Below are 22267 nucleotides of genomic sequence, written 5' to 3'. Positions count from 1 at the left end.
TGAATCTTTTCTACATATAGCTTCTTCCTGCAGGAAAAAACTTCACTTGTGGATCTTTTGCCTGCCATACAGCTGTTAAGGTACAAGAGCCCAGCCAGAAAAGAAGATGGCAGCTTTGTTTCTAAATGCTGTTGCAGCACATCCTCCCCAAAGTAATGTTTTATTTCTTAAAATTCGGTTTTTTCAGCAGCCAGACAGAGACTTACCATGCTTAAATGATATTAAAGAGCTTACATCTAGCATTAATTCTTTTTTTTATTGTTTTATTGTTATATTGTATTTTATGATGTATTTTATTATGATGTAATGTATTGTTGTTAAATTGTACGTCGCCTAGAGTGGCCATTGGCCAGATAGGCGACCCACAAATTAAATTATTATTATTATTTATTATTTTGTCGAGGTGGCAGCTTCCCCCATATTGGTGGTGTGATGTGCTAAACTGGAAGTGGGGGGAAAAGGTGTGTAGACAGTAGCATGTAAAAGTTACTGCCTTTTTTTCTAGCGTTGTTCCTGTTGATTCGGATTGGTAAATAGTTCACTGGAGGTATTGTTGCAGTCCTTTTCTGGCTTGTGACTGTTAGGATATGCCATACATTTAAAGCACATTCACCCCTCTAAAGAATCCTGGGAACTGTAGTTTACCCCTCACAGAGAAATGATTCCCAGCACCCTTAACAAAGTACAGTTGCCAGGATTCTTTTTCTGGGGATTGTGTTTTGAATGTGCTTTAAAAGTATGATGTGTTTGCAGCCACTTTCAAAACTCTTCTCCTGGAAGTTCCTTAAAAATGCATTTGGGAAATGGTTCCTCCTTGTAGTGATTGTATGGTTGCCAGGTCAGAGCCATCCAAAAACCTGAGAAAATGGGGGCGGGCCCTAGTGACGTCACGGGGCGGGCCCTAGTGACGTCACGGGGCGGGCCCTAGTGACGTCACGGGGCGGGCCCTAGTGACGTCACGGGGCGGGCCCTAGTGACGTCACGGGGCGGGCCCTAGTGACGTCACGGGGCGGGCCCTAGTGACGTCACGGGGCGGGCCCTAGTGACGTCACGGGGCGGGCCCTAGTGACGTCACGGGGCGGGCCCTAGTGACGTCACGGGGCGGGCCTGAGGGAGAAGGATGGATTGTCAAAAATTAACTGGAATTTGCTTTCATAATTAAAGCATCACAAAACTCCCCCTGAGCCCCATCGCGGCCGCTGTTGCCCAGCGGCACCCACAGCAGGAGGGGTGAAGCCGGCGGCCGTCCTTTCCGGAGCCTCCTGCTGAGCCTGCAGGCAGCGGTTGCTAGGAGACGGGTCCGACGCGGCTTGTCAGCCTCAGCAGGAGCCGTGGAGGGCAGGCCGGGCCGGCTCCTTTTTAGCCCCAGAGCCGGTTCCCCTGCTCCGGAAAGGACGGCCGCCGGCTTCACCCCTCCTGCTGTGGGCGCCGCTGGGCGGCAGCGGCCGCAATGGGCCCCCCAGCGGCACCAACAGCAGGAGGGGTGAAGCGGCTGGCCGACCTTTCTGGAGCAGGAGAACCGGCTGGACTAAGAAGGAGCCGGCCCGGCCGGCCCTCCACGGCTCCTGCTGAGGCTGCCAGGCAGGCCGCGTGGGCCCCATCTTGAGATGCTGGGCACAGCAGCAGCCGTGATGGCCCCCCCACCAGAGACTGCAGCCTGAGCTCCAGGGGAACTGGCTCTGGTTCCGGAGCCGGCCCAGCCTGGGCTCCAGTCCACTGCCACCACTCGCCTCCACCCATGGCAGCGGCCGCGATGCCCCCCCCAACCAGAGACTACAGCCTGAGCCCCAGGGGAACTGGCTCCGGGCGGGGCTAAGAGGGACTGAGGGAGCCAGGCTGAGCCAGGCTGGCCCAGCCTAGCCTCCGCTGCCACCGCTCGCCTCCACCCACCCATGGGCCATCAGATCATCATCACCCTCACGCGCCTCACCTGTATCTGTTCTGTGGGTGCCGGTGTGGCGGGAGCGGGCAGGGGGCGGGGCTGCTGCTGGAGGAGTCCCTCAGTCCTGCCTGCCTGCCTGAATGATAAAGAGCGGAAGTCGGCCAGCCACAGCCCAACGTATGTGTGGTCAATCACGCATGCGTGGCTGAGGGGGCCAATAAAAAGCTGGAGATCCACCTTTTTAACTGAAGTACAGCCGGAGGCCGGAGAAGGCCCTCTTTTCCCTGAGTCTCCGGCAGAATGCCGGAGACCTGGCATCCCTAAGTGATCGTCATGCATAAGTTGGTTGGTGTCCTTTTTTCCTTTACATTAATTACTCATTTACAGCATTTTTAAAGTGTTTGTGGATCCACAGATTGTGCAAACTGTAGTAAGCAGATACAGAGCTCCTTAGAAATTAGTAGTAATAATGGGACTAGGATGGAATTACACATATGAGAACACTATAACCAATATCACCAGGTAGGTGAGAGGCATGATTCAGAGAATGCATGTTCATATGGAACTTGGAATGCTTTCTGTTGGCTTTTAACATTGCTCTGTTTCCTGAAAATTCTGAGTTGGTTTTTACGCTAAAAACAACTAATTTATTAATTTCAATAGAGTGTGGATGTGTGCTTTCTCCTTATATTTTAGTAATCGTGTCACTGGCTGTTCTGGGTTTGAAGAAAAGCATTGCTCATGAGTATAATTGTTAATCTTTCTGGGTTGTTTTAAATAAAATATTTTCCTGACTGATTTGTTTTCTTTGGATTTTTATCCTTTTTTGTTTTCTATCTGGAATGGTAAATTCCAAATATTGTGAACGCCAGATATTTGCAATGTTGCACATATTGTGAACAACCATTATAAATATCTAATGCATACTGTATTGTATCATAAATAAAATTAAAACATGTTCCTTGATGTTAAGCCACCTAAAGTAATTTGTTTGCATGTTGTAGATCTCTTGCCTATTTCTGTTGTGTCCTTCAGAGGCCCAGCTTCTTTCCAATTTGCTGGCCCTTGCTCCTTTTTTTCCTGTATCTTTCTAGGTTCTTCCTGCCATGTATGTCTAGCACTAATTATATAGTCTAGATTAAAAAATTATACTCTCCCTTCAAAACCTTTCAAGTAACTCTACTTGGTAAATACCATGAAACAATTAAGCATCAAGAGAATAGAGAAATATTCTTGGAACCTGGTGTCATGTATATCTTCTGCCAAGAGCACTCTGTGAATTCTGAAAAACAAGTTTCAACTTGCACAGTTCCAACCAAGAAGGTTGCAATCACCTATCTACCACCACTGCATTTTCCTCTTGTGAGCTGGACAAATTGAACTCTTTCTCATATTCCACCTGCCCTTCTCCTTTCCTCATTTGTTCTGGTGCCGGATGAGTGTGTATTGGGTAATAAGTTGTTGCCACTAAAATACTTGTGTTGTGCCTGTTTATGAAATACAGCTTCCTAAGTGCTTGGTGCTACAATGAGTTGTACCATTGCTTTGATTGCTTTCAAAGGACTAGACAAAGAGCAACCACCATAGTGCCCTCCAGATGACATTGGACTCCACCTCCCATCAGCACCGGCCAGCATAGCAAATTGGCGTGGGTGGTGGAAGTTGTAGTCCAACAACATCTGGAAGATACTTCGTTGGCTACATCTGGACTAGATTATAACTCCAAAGCATTCCACAGCATTGCCCCCAGGCAACTGGTTGGCCACTGTGAGAACAGGATGCTGGACTAGATGGGCCACTGGCCTGATCCAGCAGGCTCTTCTTATGTTCTTATGTTCACAAGTGGGCTCCACTGAATTTCTAACTTTGTCTGTTAAACCAAAAGAGAACAGCATAACAGTTTTGCTAAAATTGTTTCTGTGCTATTAAAGATGCAAAGAGGCAACTTGCCTCTGTGTTTAGTTAAACTGAAATAGGAAAAGAATAAAAAAATCCCTTTTGCTAAGGTTGTCCCCTATCTATGACTCTCAAAGATGCTTTTTATTGGCACAGAACTGGGCGACCATTATAGGCTAAACTTTAATTAAACTTTCTGTGCTGCAAATCCTATTAAATATTCCCTTCTCCCCAAAAAAAGATGCTTAATGTGATCAGAATGCTTTATCCTTAAAACAATTACTTTGCTCGCCTGAGTCAAAGAAATGTCTGTACCTGTTGAAAAGGTTAGGTAATGTGACAAATTTTTGAAAACAAAATACAACTGTTTAGGAAGTTTTTTTAAAAAAATGAGGAAAAAGAGGTTCTTTTATTATATGGCTGAAAATCAACATACTTTTTTTGGGTGGGGGATCGCATTTACGAAAATTAGGCATGTCGCACTCTTAAAGAGAAAGAAAATGATCAAAGTGCCCTGCCACTGTCTGGTTTTAAACTGAGCGCTCATTGGCCGTAATTCTCAGTGGTGCTGAGTGGGATCCCTATTCTACATACTTCGGAAGTGAGAGCGGAGATCGCTCAAATTTAGACCGGCTGTGCAATAAAAACTGCGGTAGTGTAACTAGTTTCCCTCTATGGCCAAGCCCGCCTAGACCAATGAGCAGAGCTTGGAAAAGTTACTTTTTTAAACTACAACTCCCATCAGCCCCATGGCCACTGGATTGGGCTGATGGGAGCTGTAGTTCAAAAAAGTAACTTTTCCAAGCTCTGCCAATGAGATAGCAACCGGGGAGGGAAAAAAGTCTCGATGGTTTCCTGTCTTACCAAGATATGAAAAGTCTCTATGGCCCCGATTTTGTCACGTGAAAAGAGGAAATAAGAGTTACAGTTATCTACTGGCCAGGTTGTGTCACGTGCGCCAAGTTTCTTTTTCTGGCTATTGGATATTCGGAGTTAGGATGACGCCCACACTCGTAAAGTAAGGGCGGGATTGGTCTGTGAGCGGCCAAATGGGCGAAAAGGGTGAGTAGCGTGTAGTCAGTTGCTGTAGTGTGGGTCCCCACGCGCGTCCCCCTGACAGCAGCAGAGTGCGGTGACTGAATGTGGAGGCGATTGGTGTGGGTGACAGCCAGGGCCATGTCTGAAGGAGTGTCTCGCCGTCAGCGTCCGCCGAAGGACCCGTTGCGGCACCTGCGCTCGCGGGAGAAGCGCCTGGGAGCCACGGGGACCTTGCAGGCCGAAGGACCCAGGACCGTTTTCGTGCAAGTGGCCGCGGCGGGGACGCGAGATGCGGGAGCCGCCGTCTACGTTTTCTCTGAGTATAACCGGTCAGTGGTATTCGGAGGCCTTGACTCTCTCGTAGATAATGGTGTTTTCTTCTCTGCGCGGCGTCGTTCTTAAGAGCACCCCCGTTCTTACTGATTTCGGTTTTGTTAAGGCAGATGTCCCACCAGCTAACGTATCTGGCAGGAACTCTCCATCGTTCCCAGTATTATGGCTGGCATTCAGGCATTCCACAGACTCAGTTTCGCAGTGGTGGAGCAGGCAGTCTGAACATACCCAGGCTCCTTAATGTTTTTTCCCAGCTCTCCAGTCTGCCGTATATAACCAGTGACTGAGGTACTGTATGCACAAACCAGCTCACTGAGCTCTAATGGACAAGAAGTGCAGTGAGCTCTAGAAATCTATTCTGGATTCAGACAGTTTCAGGGCTGGGCCTTATCGTTAGTGACAGTGAGGCAATCCGGGTAGATGTTGGGGGTATTCCCTGGCTGTTCTTTCTGAAACATCCCCCCATTACCCTCTATTATCCCACAGCCTGCCTTGGGCACCCTAATCTGACCCACTGCCTCAGGTGCAATGGAAGATGTTATCTCATCACCATAGTTGAAGGTAAGATTCAACTGCCAATTATTTGGTTTCTGTTTGTGGAATAGGGAGGGCATCTTGTCCTGCATCAGACAGAGAAATATGGTAGGCCAACCTTGGACACTCTAGTTGTTTTTAAAACTCCTGTGCTTCTGGTGGCACTTGCAAACATCTTAACGCTGTTGCTAGTCTCTTTTTCTCATGAGTGACTGAGTGAAAGTCTTAAGTAATATAACAGCTATACGTCTGGAAATTGCTCAAACTAAAATATTTTGTTGCAGGTATCTTTTTAATTGTGGAGAAGGAATGCAGCGCCTTATGCAAGAGCACAAGTAAGCATAATTGGGCATTAGGGTTGAGCTTGGGTGCATAGGTGGGCAAAAGCCAAGTAGGCAAATTTTTCTAACTTCAGAAATCTTGTTCTCACCACAGGTTAAAAGTAGCTCGCTTAGACAATATATTCATCACCAGAATGAACTGGGCAAATGTTGGTGGTTTGTCTGGTGAGTTCAACTAACTAATACATTCTGTGTTCTAACTGGGCTATTTTGAGTTCTCTAACACAACAATAATGCTGATTTTAAAGAGGGTTAGATTGTAAGCAATTCTTAAAAGCTCTTGTCTGACAAGGATACTGTTGCCTACTAGTGGCTGTTATATAACTGTTGTAGAATATAGGGGTGGAATCCCTTTTAATTTTTTAAAATTTACTTAGTGTTATAAGTTTTTTTCCTTTTTTTGTATATGTATTTATTTGGATTTTATGTATATATGCCGACTACCGTACATTATCAGTTTCTGAGGCTGAAACTGTTTTTGGTTTGGTTGGCTCCATGACATCATCATGTTTGTGATGTGATTCTGGATTGGCTGCGATCATGTAGCAATTTTTTATAAACATGGTACCACTGTAATAGATTAGAGGAGCAAGACTGAAAACAAGATGAAAGACAGTACTAAAAGTGGAAAGCAGGATTTTTTTTTCAGGGTCCTTTTTCCATCTCTTGAAAACACACTTCTCCCCTCAGAAACTTCAGTGAAAATTTGGCACAGCTTCACTTATAACTGAAGGATTGCCAGCCATGCAGCAACTGTTTTGCCACTTAACCAGCTCTTCAAATGAAGGGCCATTTAAAAAACAAAAACAAAACTCACAAGAAAGTGCAACAAGCTCCTTGTTGTCCATGATAATTGGGTAGAAATGTCATTTTGAGTAGCTTAGAGGCTAATTTGTTTGCATTGCATCAGGAACAACATCTGTTTCTGCCTGAAGAAATGAAAAGAAACTTTTCCCCAGCGTGCTCTCTCTGAGGAGTTTTGGGGTCATTAGGCATAGAATTGCTCTTTATCTGAAGCTCCAGTTGTGATGAAGGTTCTGTATAGGACATTCAACAATCCCTTTGTTTCTTGTACAGCAGAATCAGTACTGTTCAAGCTTTTCAAGTAATTTTGAGATGTAATGCAGTACTTAATATGATTACTTTTTTAGATTTACACTCTGCCCTGGCCATGTTTCCCCCATTTTTTCCAGCACAACAGCCCCATGAGGTTGACTAAGCTGACCGAAAATCACAGTCAATATCACCCACTGAGTTTCAAGACTAGGTGGAGATTTAAACCTAAGTCTCCCCCCCATCCAAGTTCCAATGCTGTATTCAATATATTGAACTAGTTCTTCTTTTGTATTACTGCGTTTTTACCTTGTACCCAATGAAGAATACAAAGTGCCAAGAGTTGTATAATTAAATTGAATAAATCAGTAAATGATAATTTTTGTAACTGTGGTTTTTTCTTCTTTGTGCCATAGTTGTAGTAGGCTTTATTTGGGTTTAAAATTTTTAAAACCTTCTGTAGTTTCAGAATGAAAGCAATTTCTTGTTCTCTCTTCCAGGAATGATTCTTACCTTAAAAGAAACAGGGGTTCCAAAGTGTGTGCTATCTGGGCCACCACAGCTGGTGAGTGTATTTTTTTCTACAGTGCTCACCCATGGGACACTTAGGACGGTATTCAACTAAGTAATAGCCCTAGCACAAGGATTAGTGCAGTGGGACTTTCTCCCCTCTCCTCCCTCTGTGTGCACCTTGCACTGTCCCCAAATCTGCTCCAGGTGTGGAGGAGTCCCATTGCGCTAGTGCTATTATTTGGTTATTCTTTATCTACAAATAATATGGCATTAAGTGATTAACAGATCTAACAAGTGCTGCCCCTCTGGTTCCCTGGTTGTCTTGGTGATGGTGGTAGGATTAGATATGCATGGTTGACATCATACCTGTGAGATGTCCAAATCTGTAGAGTCTAATCCAGTTTATGCCCTTTTGGTATACTGAATATTTTTGTGTTCTGCAGCAGAGAACAGCAAGGGTTGAAGAGCTCTGGAGATGTCTAATTCTATATATGTTTACTCAGATGTAGGTCCCACTATGATCAGTGTGACTTACTCCCAAAAAAGTGTGTATAACATTGCAGCCTAAGCCTCTGTGGCACTGTATCTACTGATAGAGAAAGGTAGACTTTGAGGGCTTAAGGCCTGTTCCTTATTTAGGAAATATGGCTTCCTAAGTTCTGCAACTTGAACTAAGATAATACCAGTCTAAATTGTTGCCATCTGCCTCTCTCCCCTTACATTCTTTGAACTGCTAAAGACTGTGTGTACCCTGTGAGGTGAATATGGGTTTGTAGAAAATATGATCCAGTACAGCATAGTAGCTAAGAGACTGAGCTGTGAATCAGGAAGTCCCTGGTATGAATCATTCCTGTGCCAAGAACCTGCTAGGTGACCTTAGGAAAGCCGCTCTTCCTCTTAGCTCTAGTTCCCCCATCTACAATATGGACTATCCTAATAGGGCTGTTGTAAACATTGCAATTTGATAATGCAGATTAAGTGCTTTGAACACTTGAAAGCACTGTACAAATGTAACTTACTATGAATTATACTCTGTTAGCTGACCAGTAGAGTAATTCATGCTACTACCTTGCTAGAGGAAAAACTTGTGCGATGCTGTGTTTTTGACACATTCCCTTTCTTTCCTGTACATATTCTAGCAAAACTACTTGGAGGCAATCAAAGTATTTTCTGGTCCATTAAAAGGAATAGACTTAGGTAGGTACTGCAGGTCAGTATGTGCTTAAAATCACATAATCATAATCACTGTGGTCTGTTGCTGCATTCCTATTGATTGGATGGCAGATTTGTCTAACTAGACTAGAGGTCTGCTCCATATCGTTGCTATTGTCTTTTATGTGTTGATGCTGAATTCTTCTGTAGCAGCTTACTTCATGGTTGCTGACTGTACCACTTCCTTCAGACACATCTCGCCCCCAGTTTTAAGTATTGCTGTATGAGGATTTGATTTGTGTTCTGTGGGTTTTGATTTGGGCTTGTTTTATCCAAACGTGCTATAAACTTGTTTAGGATATTCCCTTTTTAAAAAAAAGAAAGATATGCACTAAGAGGGTCACCTTAATTAAGAGTATTTGATCTGTTTTGTTAACTAGCTGTGCGGCCCTATTCTGATCCAGAATATCAGGATGAGACAATGACTGTCTATCAAGTTCCCCTGGTAGGTGAGTAAAGGTACCATCATTTTAACAGTCAGGAAGGATGGGTGATGCTCAGTGGATTCTACCTTTGTGATATAAGCACTCTGGTGGATCTATGACTTCTGACACTGAAGGTGAAATTCTGGATTGTACCAGAGCTGCTGAAGCTGAACATGAGCTAAGAATGGTCTTGGCACTTGATTTGGTTATGTGGGATTTTTCTGATGCTCTTTTTGATTGATTCCACAACTTTTCCTTCCAGCTTCTGCAGCTTACTGAGTGCTGTATGACTTCTCATTTTTTCACAAACTTCCTTAGAAGGTTAGGCTAGCTAAAACAGACTTGCCCAGACCACACAGAATATTATGTCTGAACGGAGATTATTTACTCCAAATAGTAAAGACTAACCCACTGAAAATGTACTTTACCATTGTCCTTTACCTATACCATCTATATGTAGGTTCCGTACTACACTCATGTCATTTTACTCTAATATCCACATTAAAATTCGCAGCTGTGGTGAGTAATTGAGAATGCAGATATTTTAGGACCAACAGTAGGATAATTGCTAGATACCAGTAAAGAGATTTGATAACACTTTGCAGCAGCTAACAGGTTAAATACCATGTTTCCATGTAAAGATGTTCACAAAAGGACATAAAAACAGTTAAAGTCTTCCTTATTTCCAGTTTGAGTAGTGTCCCGAGGGTAGAGGGGTGTATGAGTGTATGTGTGCTAATCTTACCCCTATCCACCCCTATTTTTTTCTGAAATAGGTAAAAAGCCAGCAGGTGAGCAAAGGCTACATCTGAGTTCTGAATCACCAGCTGGCAAGGCTGACCAAAAGCATATCTCAGGACAGGGATCTCCATCTATGGAGCAACAGTTCCCACAGGGTGGCAGAAGTAAAGAATCCCCTGATAAAAATGGTGAGAAAGACTTGCTTCTCATTGATTCCAAAAATGTGTTGGGACCTACCAGTTGGTTATAAATGTATTGAAGGAGAGTTGCCTGGAAGTTAGGAGGTAATGCAGCACTGAGTTTAAAAACTTTCTCTTTTGCCCGGCTTCAGTTATGAGCAAAATAATAAAGAATTTCTGGCGTACCTAACATTAAATTAGATTAAGGTGGAGTCAGAAAGGTACCCTGGGTGGCCTACACAAAAGAATACACTACAATAGCCTTTTCCAGCCTGGTATCTTCCAGATGTTTAGGGCTAAAACTCCTATCATTCCTAATCACTGGCCGTGCTGGTTGGACTGATGGCAGTTGTAGTCCAAAATATCTGGAGAGCACCAGATTTGAGAAGAATGGACTACAATAACATTGGGGCGGCTTCTTTCCCCTCCAGCAGAGAGGGAAGAGCCAGGGGCAGCACCTGGGCCTTTGATTCCTCAGAGGTGAACAAGGTAGCTGCGCTTGTAGTATTCGGAGGTGATTGCAACTCAGTACATGGGATCCATCTCCATGGTGATTGTTTGGCATGTTGACTTGTTTATTTTGGCAGAGAATTGATGTTTGCACAACTTTAAAATTATAAACGACTTGAATCTAAAATGCAGGGTTTCTGTTGTTTTTAAGATGGAAGCTGGCGTATTGGTCAGAGGGACCCATCTCTTGTTGTTGCATTTATTTGTAAGGTAAGAACCACCCTGAAGAATGAGGTATCTCAGTAGCTCTTTTACATCCATCTATGTACAACATTAAGCATTGAGGATTGTCTAACCCTTCAAGGCCACACTCACTTGCGCATGTAACACAGGCCATGCATAGGGTGTGTACATACTTAAGCATTTGAAGTGCTGAGGTTTAGAATTTTCTAAAGGCACTTTTGTAGACTCGCTTTGCAAGTATCCATACCTGTATGCTATGCAGATAGTTCAAACTGTTGGTAAATTGTAGCCATCTGTTCAAATGGTGTCCTTTGTAGCTAGTGTGTATCAGTGTGTTTGCTCCCTTCCCCTTCAGTACCCCTTAATGCAAGCGGAAAGATGTCATCCCTTGTCACTGTCCCCCATCTTTTTATTACTTTTTCCCTTCACGAGTTTATTGGTGTACTGGTATACTGATATACTGGGAGTTGTTGTTGTTGTTATGTGCCCTCTAGTCGATTACGACTTATGGCGACCCTATGAATCAGCGACCTCCAAGAGCATCTCTCACGAACCACCCTGTTCAGATCTTGTAAGTTCAGGTCTGTGGCTTCCTTTATGGAATCAATCCATCTCTTGTTTGGCCTTCCTCTTTTTCTACTCCCTGCTGTTTTCCCCAGCATTATTGTCTTTTCTAGTGAATCATTTCTTCTCATGATGTGTCCAAAGTAGGATAACCTCAGTTTCATCATTTTAGCTTCTAGTGACAGTTCTGGTTTAATTTGTTCTAACACCCAATTATTTGTCTTTTTCGCAGTCCATGGTATGCGCAAAGCTCTCCTCCAGCACCGCATTTCAAATGAGTTGATTTTTCTCTTATCTGCCTTTTTCACTGTCCAACTTTCACATGCATACATAGAGTTTGGGAATACCATGGCCTGAATGATCCTGACTTTGGTGTTCAGTGATACATCTTTGCATTTGAGGACCTTTTCTAGTTATCTCACAGCTGCCCTCCACAGACCTAGCCTTCTTCTGATTTCTTGAGTATTGTCTCCATTTTGGTTAATGACTGTGCCGAGGTATTGATAATCCTTGACAAGTTTAATGTCCTCATTGTCAACTTTAAAGTTACATAAATCTTCTGTTGTCATTACTTTAGTCTTCTTGACGTTCAGCTGTAGTCCTGCTTTTGTGCTTTCCTCTTTAACTTTCATCAGCATTCATTTCAAATCATTACTGGTTTCTGCTAGAAGTATGGTATTGTCTGCATATCTTAAATTATTGATGTTTCTCCCTCCAATTTTCACACCTCCTTCATCTTGGTCCAATCCTGCTTTCCGTATGATATGTTCTGCATATAAATTAAATAAATAGGGTGATAAAATACACCCCTGTCTCTCACCCTTTCCAATGGGGAACCAATCGGTTTCTCCATATTCTGTCCTTACAGTAGCCTCTTGTGCAGAGTATAGGTTGCGCATCAGGCCAATCAGATGCTGTGTCACCCTCATTTCTTTTAAAGCATTCCATAGTTTTTCATGATCTACACAGTCAAAGGCTTTGCTGTAGTCTATAAAGCACAGGGTGATTTTCTTCTGAAATGCCTTGGTCCATTCCATTATCCAACATATGTTTCCGATATGATCTCTGGTGCCTCTTCCCTTTCTAAATCCAGCTTGGACGTCTGGCATTTCTCGCTCCATATATGGTAAGAGCCTTTGTTGTAGAATCTTGAGCATTACTTTACTTGTATGGGATATTAAGGCAATAGTTTTGTAATTACTGCATTCTCTGGGAATCCCCTTTCTTTCAAATTGGGATATATATTGAAAGCTTCCAGTCTGTGGGCCATTGTTTAGTTTTCCATATTTCTTGACAAATTTTTGTCAACATTTGTACAGATTCAGTCTCAGTAGCTTGTAGCAACTCTATTGGTATGCCATCTATTCCTGGTGATTTGTTCTTCCAAGAATTTTAAGAGCAGCTTTCACCTCACATTTTAAAATTTCTGGTGCTTCATCATATGGTTCCTCCGTGAACGAATCTGTCATCCTGGCATCTCTTTTATAGAGTTCTTCAGTGTATTGCTTCCATCTTCCTTTTATTTCATCTCAGTCAGTCAGTGTGTTCCCCTGTTGATTATTCAATATTCCTACTCATGGTTTAAATTTCCCTTTCATTTCTCTAATCTTTTGGAATAGGGCTCTTGTTCTTCCCATTTTGTTGTCCTTTTCTACTTCTATACAATAACTGTTGTAATAGTTTTCTTTGTCCCTACGTACTAGTCATTGTATAGTTGCATTTAGGGTTCTGACCGTGTTTCTATCTCCTTTTGCTTTTGCTTTCCTTCTCTTTTTAACCATTTTAAGAGTTTCTTCAGTCATCCATTGAGGTCTTTCTCTCTTTTTAAGTAGAGGTATTGTCTTTTTTAATTCTTCCCTGATAATGTCCCTGACTTCAGTCCATAGTTCTTCTGGTTCTCTGTCAGCAAAGTTGAAAGCCTCAAATCTGTTCCTTATTTGATCTTTATATTCTTCTGGGATGTTATTTAAATTGTATTTTAGCATTATGAGTGCTTTGTTGTTCTTCTTTAGCTTTACTCTGATTTTCGATATGATCAGTTCATGATCTGTACCACAGTCTGCTCCTGGTCTTGTTTTTGCAGAAAGTATGGAACTTCTCCATCTTCTGTTTCCAATTATATAATCAATTTGATTCCTATATTGACCATCTGGTGATGTCCACATGTACAGTCATCTTTTTGGTTGCTCAAAAAATGTGTTGGCAAGAAACAAATCACTGGCTTCACAGAATTCAATAAGTCTTTCTCCTGCTTCATTTCTGTCACCTAAGCCCCATGTCCCCACAATTCCTAGTTCTTCTCTGTTCCCTACTTTTGCATTCCAGTCCCCCATGATTATCATCATATCTTGTTTTGGTGTGTGATCAATTTTCTCCTGTACTTCTACGTAAAATCTCTCCAATTCTTCTTCTGCGTTTGATGTTGGAGCGTAGACTCGGATGATGGTTATGTTAATAGGTTTCCCGTTTAATCTCATTGATATAACTTGCTCAGACCTTGCGTTGTAGCTCTTAATTGCTTTTTCTACATCACTTCTCACTATTAAAGTAACTCCATTTCTTCTTGATTTCTCATTTCCTGCATAAAATATTTTGTAGTTGCCTGATTGAAAATGTCCCACTCCAGTCCATTTTAATTCACTCATGCCAAGTATTGTAATGTTGATACGCTCCATTTCTTGCTTGACAATTTCTAACTTTCCCTGGTCCATGCTTCTCACATTCCATGTTCCTATTGTGTGCGCCATACAACTCCGGACTTTCGCATCTGTGCGCATCAGCCTCTGGGCTTCCTTTTGGCTTTGACCCAGCTGCGTCATTAGTCACAGCACTACTCGTACTTGTCCTTTGTTCTTCCCCAGTAGCTCGGAGAGTGCCTTCTGACCTGGGGGTCTCATCTTCCAGCACTATCTCGTGTTGCATTTTGGATACTCTGTTCATAGGGTTTTCGTGGTAAGAGATATTCAGAGGTGGTTTACCATTGCCTTCCTCTGAGTTTGGATTTATCTTAGTCTGGTGTCTCAGCTTTGACCATTCCACCATGGGTGCCCCTGCTAGAAGTCTATCCTCTTGGTCTAGACTCCTGATGACATTGCTCTCAGCTTCTTCAACACTCTCAAACCCCCTCACCACGTTAAGGTGTGCATCCTAAAGGGGGATACTGGGAGTAGAGGCTACAAATACTTGCATCTCCTCTCAAGATCCAGTATAGTTGCTCATTAAATGGGCAGGTTGCCTGGTTACTACCTGACATTGCACTGCGAGCCATTATTTGCTTATATTTTAGGCACAAAGCCATTGTTTTATTTCTGTATTCTTTCGTGGTCCTAGTATGACCTAGAGCAACCATTTCTCTTGCAATTTGAATAAAAGTTTCAAAGTTGTGTTGGCTGCTTCTTAAAATCTCCAGAAACTTCCCTTCGCCACAAATGTCCAGAAGATCAAGGGTTTCTTTGGATTGCCAGGAAATACCCCACTTTCTGGTACTGTTACTCTCCATTTCAGTATCACTGTTTAGCAGTTCTCTTAGGTAGACTGGAACACCACACGGCTCAGGCATCCCTTGGTGAATCTCCATTGAAGTGAGGGGGAGCAGCTACTCAAGTGCGGCCCAACAAGAGACCTCCTAATAGGAGGTTCCCAGAGAAGACACTCTCTGCTTCCACACAAGGCACCTAGCAATTCAGAATACGTTCTCAAATGTCAGATGTATTATAACCAGTATACTGAAAGGTACATTAAAAGCAATGAGAGGAAGAATACCGCCAAGAGGAAGATGAGGAGTGCATGCTAATGAAAACATGCATCTGCAGAAGGTACCAGAAGCACTTTATGGCTGTGTGTATACACACCCATAGAGCACTGCATGCATAGAATACTCTCAGTACTCACCCAGTCAGCCACATGTGTGTACGTACACACACATGCACGCGCACACACAAACACTTTTTCTCCCCGCCACAGTGCTGGGCTAGAAAAAGAGAACCCTCTCTTCCTAACCCAGTGCTAGCATGGGGAAGCCAGTCCTCCACTTGTCTTGGGAAGGTGCCTCTTCTCCCTCTGGCAAGTTGCCATCACAAGAAGCTCTCCTTTGTTTCCTTGCAAGAGGAAGATGGAGAGGGCTGCTGGACTACCAGAAGCTGCTTTGTAGGCTCACTACGTCTGATGTATAGAATGATGCTTCCCAGGAACATTGGTTTTCCTGGAGAAAGACTTCACGTCACTGCTTTATTAAAAGCTCATAGGTGGAGAACAATTAAAGCTGATTATGAGCCTGGTGCTTTGCTGTTAGGAGGGGCCAAATTAAAGTAAGAGATCATTTGCCTTTTCTTACTTGTTTAATATTGGAAGCTTAAGCACAGTTCTGAGGAGACATCCTTAAGATTGCATTGTATCATGGCTTAATATATATACATGTATAAAACATATATGCACAAATGCTAAAAATGCCATACATGTCCTTGGCTTCCTTGGAAATGTTTCACATTGACTAATGAAAATTTTGGCTGAAATGCCTAAAAGTGATATTCATTAAAATATGTGCAGCACAATCCTACCCATGCTTGCTTAGAAGTGAGTCCTACTGCGTTCAGTGGGGGTTTTAGGATTACTGACTTAGGTTGCTTTTTTGTGGAGTTAGCTGTCTATTGGGAGGATTCAATATTGTTAGATGTGCTTCGCTTTGTGCTCCAGGTGTTGTCTTTATTCCAAGTAAGACCTTCCAGTCTTGCCTCGAGACATGTCAGACCAGCCTCTCTCTCTCTCTTTGTTCTTGGTCTTTTTGTAGATAGATGACTCCTAGGGAATTTTCTGATATAACATCAACTTGTCCTTTACCACTTGAAGTAATGTAAAGCATTGCCAAGAGCAGGTGACTAAAATGAGCTTTATCTAACTGCAGCTCCATCCAAAGAAAGGGAACTTCTTGGTCCTCAAAGCAAAGGAGCTTGGCTTGCCTGTGTAAGTACAGAAGGTTTCCAATGACCCTCTATGGGTGGGGGCTTTCCAAATAGTGATCCCTCTGTGGTTTGCTAACTTTATATATCTTTTTTTAAGTGGCACTGCAGCAATTGCTCCCATCATAGCAGCTGTGAAAGATGGGAAGAACATCACATTTGAAGGCAGAGAGGTATGACTCTTAGGAAAAACTGCTTAGAGATTTTTTGCAATCAAGTGATATGTAGGTTTTAATAAACAATTTTTTCACTCCGGGTTGTCTGGCCATGCTCCTAGTTGTGAGTCACTACCTTGTGAATGTAACTGAGCAGGAGTTGTTTGGCAGGAGGGAGCACAATCTAAAATATTTATAGTGCCTTTATCACTGGGAATCTCTGAATGGTAGATGAGGCTGTGCTGGTTATTGGTGTATTGATTTGTTCTTGTAACCTGAAATGGCCTCACAAATTGGAAGGGAGAAAACTGGATTTCTTCACCATAGTGGATGGAAGTGACTGACTTTCTGAGGCCAAGATGTTCTGTCAAGTATTTGCACAGATGACAAGAATTCTTCATGCCTTGCATCCCTTGCCTATTTAAGGGTAGATCTCAAATTTTCAGCCTGGGACACCAGATATATAATCTTTGGACTCTGCAATTTTCCAGCAAAATCTAATAGTCCGCCCATACCTATTAAGTAGTGTATGCTCAGATGTGTACCTTATTGCAGATCTTGGCTGAAGAAGTTTGCACTCCCACAGACCCAGGGGCAGTTTTCATCATTGTGGAGTGTCCTCATGAAGGCTTTGTAGATGCAATCTGTGAAAACAGCACACTGCAAAGGTATGGCTAATGGGTGTTTCTAACTTCATATTCAGGATTCTGAAATGGGTTCTGCCTTCCTATGAGTTTGCATTTCCTGCCACCTATGCATTGGAACTTCTTTTTTATGATACTGGTTTGGCCAGGCATGGGGAACTTGTGGCCTTCCAGATGTTACTGGACTCCAACTCCCATCATGTCTGATCTTTGGCCATGCTGACTGTGGCTGATAGGGGTGGGAGCTTAACAATATCAGGAGGGCCATGGATTTCCCATTCCTGGGTTAGGCCATGTATAGTGACAGTCTGTAGCAGATACCATTGGCATATAAAACTGCATTGCAGCATCAGTAGGTGTAGCATGATTATCAGTAGAGGTAGTGAGGCTATATTAAGATTGATTTCTTTCATTGAATGCACGGGTTATCCAAAACCACTGGGAGCATTTTCAAATTAGCATTCTAAACTGAAGAAGGCACCAATAGCGTTACAAAGTCTTGCAGCAGTCAGTGTGAAGTTTGGGGAGGCATAGTTGGAAAAAATATTTGATTCTTTGGTGCTACCCTCCCTTGTTGAAGCCAGCATTGGATTCTTTGGTGCCAGCCTGGCATAGAACTATATAAAATGTTCAAATTTTTAGGAGCCCAGCAAGCCTGGCACTTGGATCTATTTAGGTCAGTTTTTCAGAAAGTGGTCAGCATCCCAATATGAACACAGTCACATGCAGAGCACTTGGAACCACTAGGAATAATCAGTGTTTTCGCTTCTATTTCATTTACGAAACTATTGAAATTGCTGTATGAGTTGCAAGAGATCTAGCAGGAAAAAAGATTTTTTTCGTGTAGGTGTGAAAGATGAAATGCACATGAATGGTATAGTGGACAACTGTCTAGAAACCAATACTGTATGGGAGTTGGCAAGGCAGGACTGCTAAGAAGAAGGCTACTGTTCTCCTATATGGCAGGTGGTCCTACCGAAAGGGACTTCTGGTAAGGTCAGAGGAGTCTAGCCACACTGTTATTAGGTAACTGAAGGATCTTTCCATACAAGCATAATTTTAGTTCGATACTATGCCTGCTGAAAATATCTCTGCAGCTAAGGGCTTACTGCATTTCATGCAAATGCCTGGGGCTTCCTGGGGTTATTCCATATTATGGGTTTGGTCATCTCAGAACTGATATATGGAAGTATTCTACTGTCTGGGCAGAAGTAGTTGATCCAGTTTAAAGCAGCATGACAAAGGCTTCCATAGAGCTTGTGTCTAGAATTCATTTGATTCATATTGAAATGCCTCCTACCCTGTTTTAATATTGTTGCTGCTGTATTGTTCTCATACTGTTTTTATTGTATTATTGTATTTTATCTCATTGTGTTTTAACTGTTTTGTACGTCGCCTAGAGTGGCCTTTGGCCAGATAAGTGACACAGAAATTATTATTATTATTATTATTATTATTATTATTGCTGTTCCTAGAAAAAATAATGTAGAAAGAAAAGAAATAAATATGTTAGAGTTGGTGCTTTATATTGGTCCCTTTTTAATTATTTGAATTCCCAGATCTGGGTGTGTGTGCTTTAAATTTAATCCATCTAGTCTAGTGTCTCAATATAACACCAGCCATCTGGTCCACAGGTGAATTCAGAGATCCTTGCATGCAGTTACGTGCATACAAGGATCTGTAAACTGGGGTACTAATCTCATGTTGGCATTGGAATACAACAGAATCTCTGTTTTCCTTCTGGAGTCATGCACAAGGAAACACAAGAATAAGACAGCACCTTTCTCTGAACACCCTTTGTCCCAAAGCACACTAGCATGATATGGCAGTAAGAGTGCAGCCATCCCAGGAACCCTGTCAAGGACCCACTGCCAGGGGGTATTTAGTCAGGTCTGTCTTACCTGATGATGAAGCATCTGGTTGGGCATCATGTGAACATGATGCTGGATTAGATAGGCCTTTGGCCTGATCCAGCAGGACTGCTCTTAACATTTGGTGCAGAAATCCGGGAATGAACCAGGGAACCTTGTTATCCACCTACCGTGGGAGCCTATCCCTCCCTGAAACTTCCCCCCTTCCCCCTGCTCTTTGAACCCCCATGTGTGTCAGTTAATCTGTCCTCCATTTGAAAACATTTGCTTTTTATTGCATGTTTTGTTTGCAGGTATCAAGAAGGAAAACAGGAGAATCCTGTGGCTTTAGTTGTTCATATAACTCCAGACCCTATTCTGCGGGACAGTCGGTATAAGCAATGGCTAGAAAGGTTTGTGTGTTGACTAGAACTGCTTGCTGTCTGTAGCTCTGTTCAAATGTTTGGTACCTGTGAGTACTAACCATGTGGGGGTAGCCCCACTTTCCAAATGCTGGCACACATGAAAATCGCATCCCCATAGCTGATGCATGATTATCAGTCTGAAGAGGGCCTATGTACATGTGGTTCCCTCCATGAGGGTGGTCTTAAACTGAGGAAGGTAAGCTGCCTTGCAAGTCCACAGGACTTCATCGCCTTGAAGTTACTGCACTGCGCCGGTTCTAAAATTTTCCTGTTTCAACCTAGTCCTCATACAAATCTGCAGATAGAAATCCTGTGAATCGGCTGCTGTTGCCTTCAAGCAGGGTCTTTCATATCCTTCAGCACTCCTTTGCTCAGTTTGCTTTTTTTCTTGCTGACATAATTGTCCTGTTTGTTTGTTTGTTTGTTTGATTTATATCCTGCCCTTCCTCCCAGCAGGAGCCCAGGACGGCAAACAAAAGCACTAAAAACACTTTAAAACATCATAAAAACAGACCTTAAAATACATTAAAACAAAACAACTTTAAAAACATTTTTAAAACAAGCTTTAAAAACATCTTAAACAAAAAGGGTTAAAAAATATTGATTAGGAAAAAAAGTTTAAAATATATATATATTAAAAAGCAATTCCAACGCAGAATGGGATAGCTCTCAACTTAAAAGGCTTGTTGAAAGAGGAAAGTCTTCAATAGGCACCGAAAAGATAACAGATGGTTTGTTATTGTTATGTGCCTTCAAGTCGATTACGACTTATGGCAACCCTATGAATCAGTGACCTCCAAGAGCATCTGTCATGAACCACCCTGTTCAGATCTTGTAAGTTTAGGTCTGTGGCTTCCTTTATGGAATCAATCCATCTCTTGTTTGGCCTTCCTCTTTTTCTACTCCCTTCTGTTTTTCCCAGCATTATGGTATTTTCTAGTGAATCATGTCTTCTCATGATGTGTCCAAAGTATGATAACCTCAGTTTCATCATTTTAGCTTCTAGTGACAGTTCTGGTTTGATTTGTTCCAACACCCAATTATTTATCTTTTTCGCAGTCCATGGTATGCGCAGAGCTCTCCTCCAACACCACATTTCAAATGAGAGATGGTGCCTGCCTAATATTTAACGGGAGGGAATTCCACAGGGTAGGTGCCATCACACTAAAGGTCCATTTCCTATGTTGCACAGAACAGACCTCCTGATAAGATGGTATCTGCAGGAGGCCCTCACCTGCAGAGCGCAGTGATCAACTGGGTATATAAGGGTAAGACATTCTTTCAGGTATCCTGGTCCCAAGCTGTATAGGGCTCTGTACACCAAAACTAAAACCTTGAACTTGGCCTGGTAGTAAATGGACAGCCAGCGCAATTCTTTCAGTAGCAACGGGGTGACATGTTGGCGATACCCTGCCCCAGTGAGCAGTCTCGCCACTGCATTTTGCACCAGCTGCAACTTCCGGACCAACCTCAAGAGCAGCCCCACATAGAGCGCATTACAGTAATCCAGTCTGGTGGTTACCAGTGCGTGGACAACAGTGGTCAGGCTATCCCGATCCAGAAACAGACCCAGCTGTCTTATCAGCCGAAGCTGGTAAAAGGTACTCTTAGCCACAAAGGTCACCTGGGCCTCTAGCAACAAAGATGGATCCAGGAGCACCCCCAGACTACAAACCTGCTCTTTCAGAGGGAGTACGGCCCCATCCAGAGCAGGCAACTGACCAGTTATCTGAACTCGGGAACCACCAACCCACAGTGCCTCTTGTCTTGCTAGGATTCAGACTCAGTTTATTGGCCCTCATCCAGCCCACCACCAAGTCCAGATACCGGTCCAGGGCTTGCACAGCCTCTCCTGATTCAGATGTTACAGAGAAATAGAGGTGGGTATTGTCAGCATACTGCTGACACCTTGCCCCAAATCTCCTGATGACCACTCCCAAGGGCTTCATATAGATGTTAAACAGCATAGGGGACAAGATGGTACCCCACAGCACAACTGCACGGGGCCGAAAGACAGTCACCTGATTCTATTCTGAGAGCAACCTTGGAGATAGGATCAGAACCAGTGTAATACAGTGCCTCCGATACCCATCTCACCAAGTCTGCCCAGAAGGATACCATGGTCAATGGTATCAAAAGCCACTGAGAGATCAAGTAAGAATAACAGGGTCGCACTCCCCCTGTCCTTCTCCCGATAAAGCTCATCCATCAGGGCAACCAAGGCTGATTCTGTCTCATGACCAGGCCTGAACCCAGACTGGGATGGGTCAAGATAATCTGTTTCATCCAAGAGTACCTGCAATTGCTGCGCCACAACCCTCTCAATCACCTTCCCTAAGAAGGGGGTATTTGTAACTAGTCCGTAGCTGTCACAAACCAATGGTCCAGGGTGGGCTTTTTCAGGAGTGGTCGGATCACTGCCTCTTTTAAGGCAGCTGGAACCATTCTCCCGCAATGATGCATTGACCACACCCTGGATCCACTCGGTCAAACCCCCTCAGCAAACTTTAATAAGCCAAGAAGGGCAAGAGTTGAGAGGACACATTGCTGGCCACATCATCACAAGCACCTTGTCTATGTCGTCGGGCTGCATCGACTGAAACCGTTCCCAAGAAGTTGCAGCAGACGTTGCACTGGACACCTCATTGGGTACTACAGTAGATGTGGATGGGGCATCAAGACTGCTATGGAGGCGAGCAACTTTACCCTCAAAGTGCCTTGCAAGCAATTCACAGTGGGCCTCTAAAGGGTCTAAAACTCCATTTCCTGGAGTTGATGTCAACAGGCCCCTGACAATACAGAAAAGCTGCACTGGATGGCTACTTGAGGATGCG

The 22267-nt window shown here is 43.3% G+C and overlaps 1 protein-coding gene across 3 annotated transcripts in view; it reads left to right on the top strand.

The window, feature by feature from the left end:
- The first annotated feature begins 4807 nt into the window (after nucleotides 1-4807).
- ELAC2 (elaC ribonuclease Z 2) overlaps nucleotides 4808-22267 on the top strand; it is a 34799-nt gene continuing 17339 nt past the window's right edge. For 2 of the 3 annotated variants that reach the window (XM_061616531.1, XM_061616532.1), the window contains exons 1-12: nucleotides 4808-5145; nucleotides 5968-6018; nucleotides 6119-6189; nucleotides 7578-7642; nucleotides 8730-8787; nucleotides 9183-9251; nucleotides 10004-10156; nucleotides 10809-10867; nucleotides 16305-16363; nucleotides 16460-16532; nucleotides 17070-17182; nucleotides 19323-19421. In XM_061616531.1, coding sequence (XP_061472515.1) covers nucleotides 4919-5145; nucleotides 5968-6018; nucleotides 6119-6189; nucleotides 7578-7642; nucleotides 8730-8787; nucleotides 9183-9251; nucleotides 10004-10156; nucleotides 10809-10867; nucleotides 16305-16363; nucleotides 16460-16532; nucleotides 17070-17182; nucleotides 19323-19421 — 1097 coding nt within the window. In that variant the 5' untranslated portion in view covers nucleotides 4808-4918. Of the gene's footprint in view, nucleotides 5146-5635; nucleotides 5711-5967; nucleotides 6019-6118; nucleotides 6190-7577; nucleotides 7643-8729; nucleotides 8788-9182; nucleotides 9252-10003; nucleotides 10157-10808; nucleotides 10868-16304; nucleotides 16364-16459; nucleotides 16533-17069; nucleotides 17183-19322; nucleotides 19422-22267 lie in introns of all 3 variants that reach the window. The other variant, XM_061616533.1, reaches the window with a different exon arrangement.

The sequence above is a fragment of the Rhineura floridana genome, chromosome 3 (assembly GCF_030035675.1).
Source record: "Rhineura floridana isolate rRhiFlo1 chromosome 3, rRhiFlo1.hap2, whole genome shotgun sequence".
NCBI lineage: Eukaryota > Metazoa > Chordata > Lepidosauria > Squamata > Rhineuridae > Rhineura > Rhineura floridana.
This window is presented reverse-complemented; position numbering and strand designations above follow the sequence as displayed.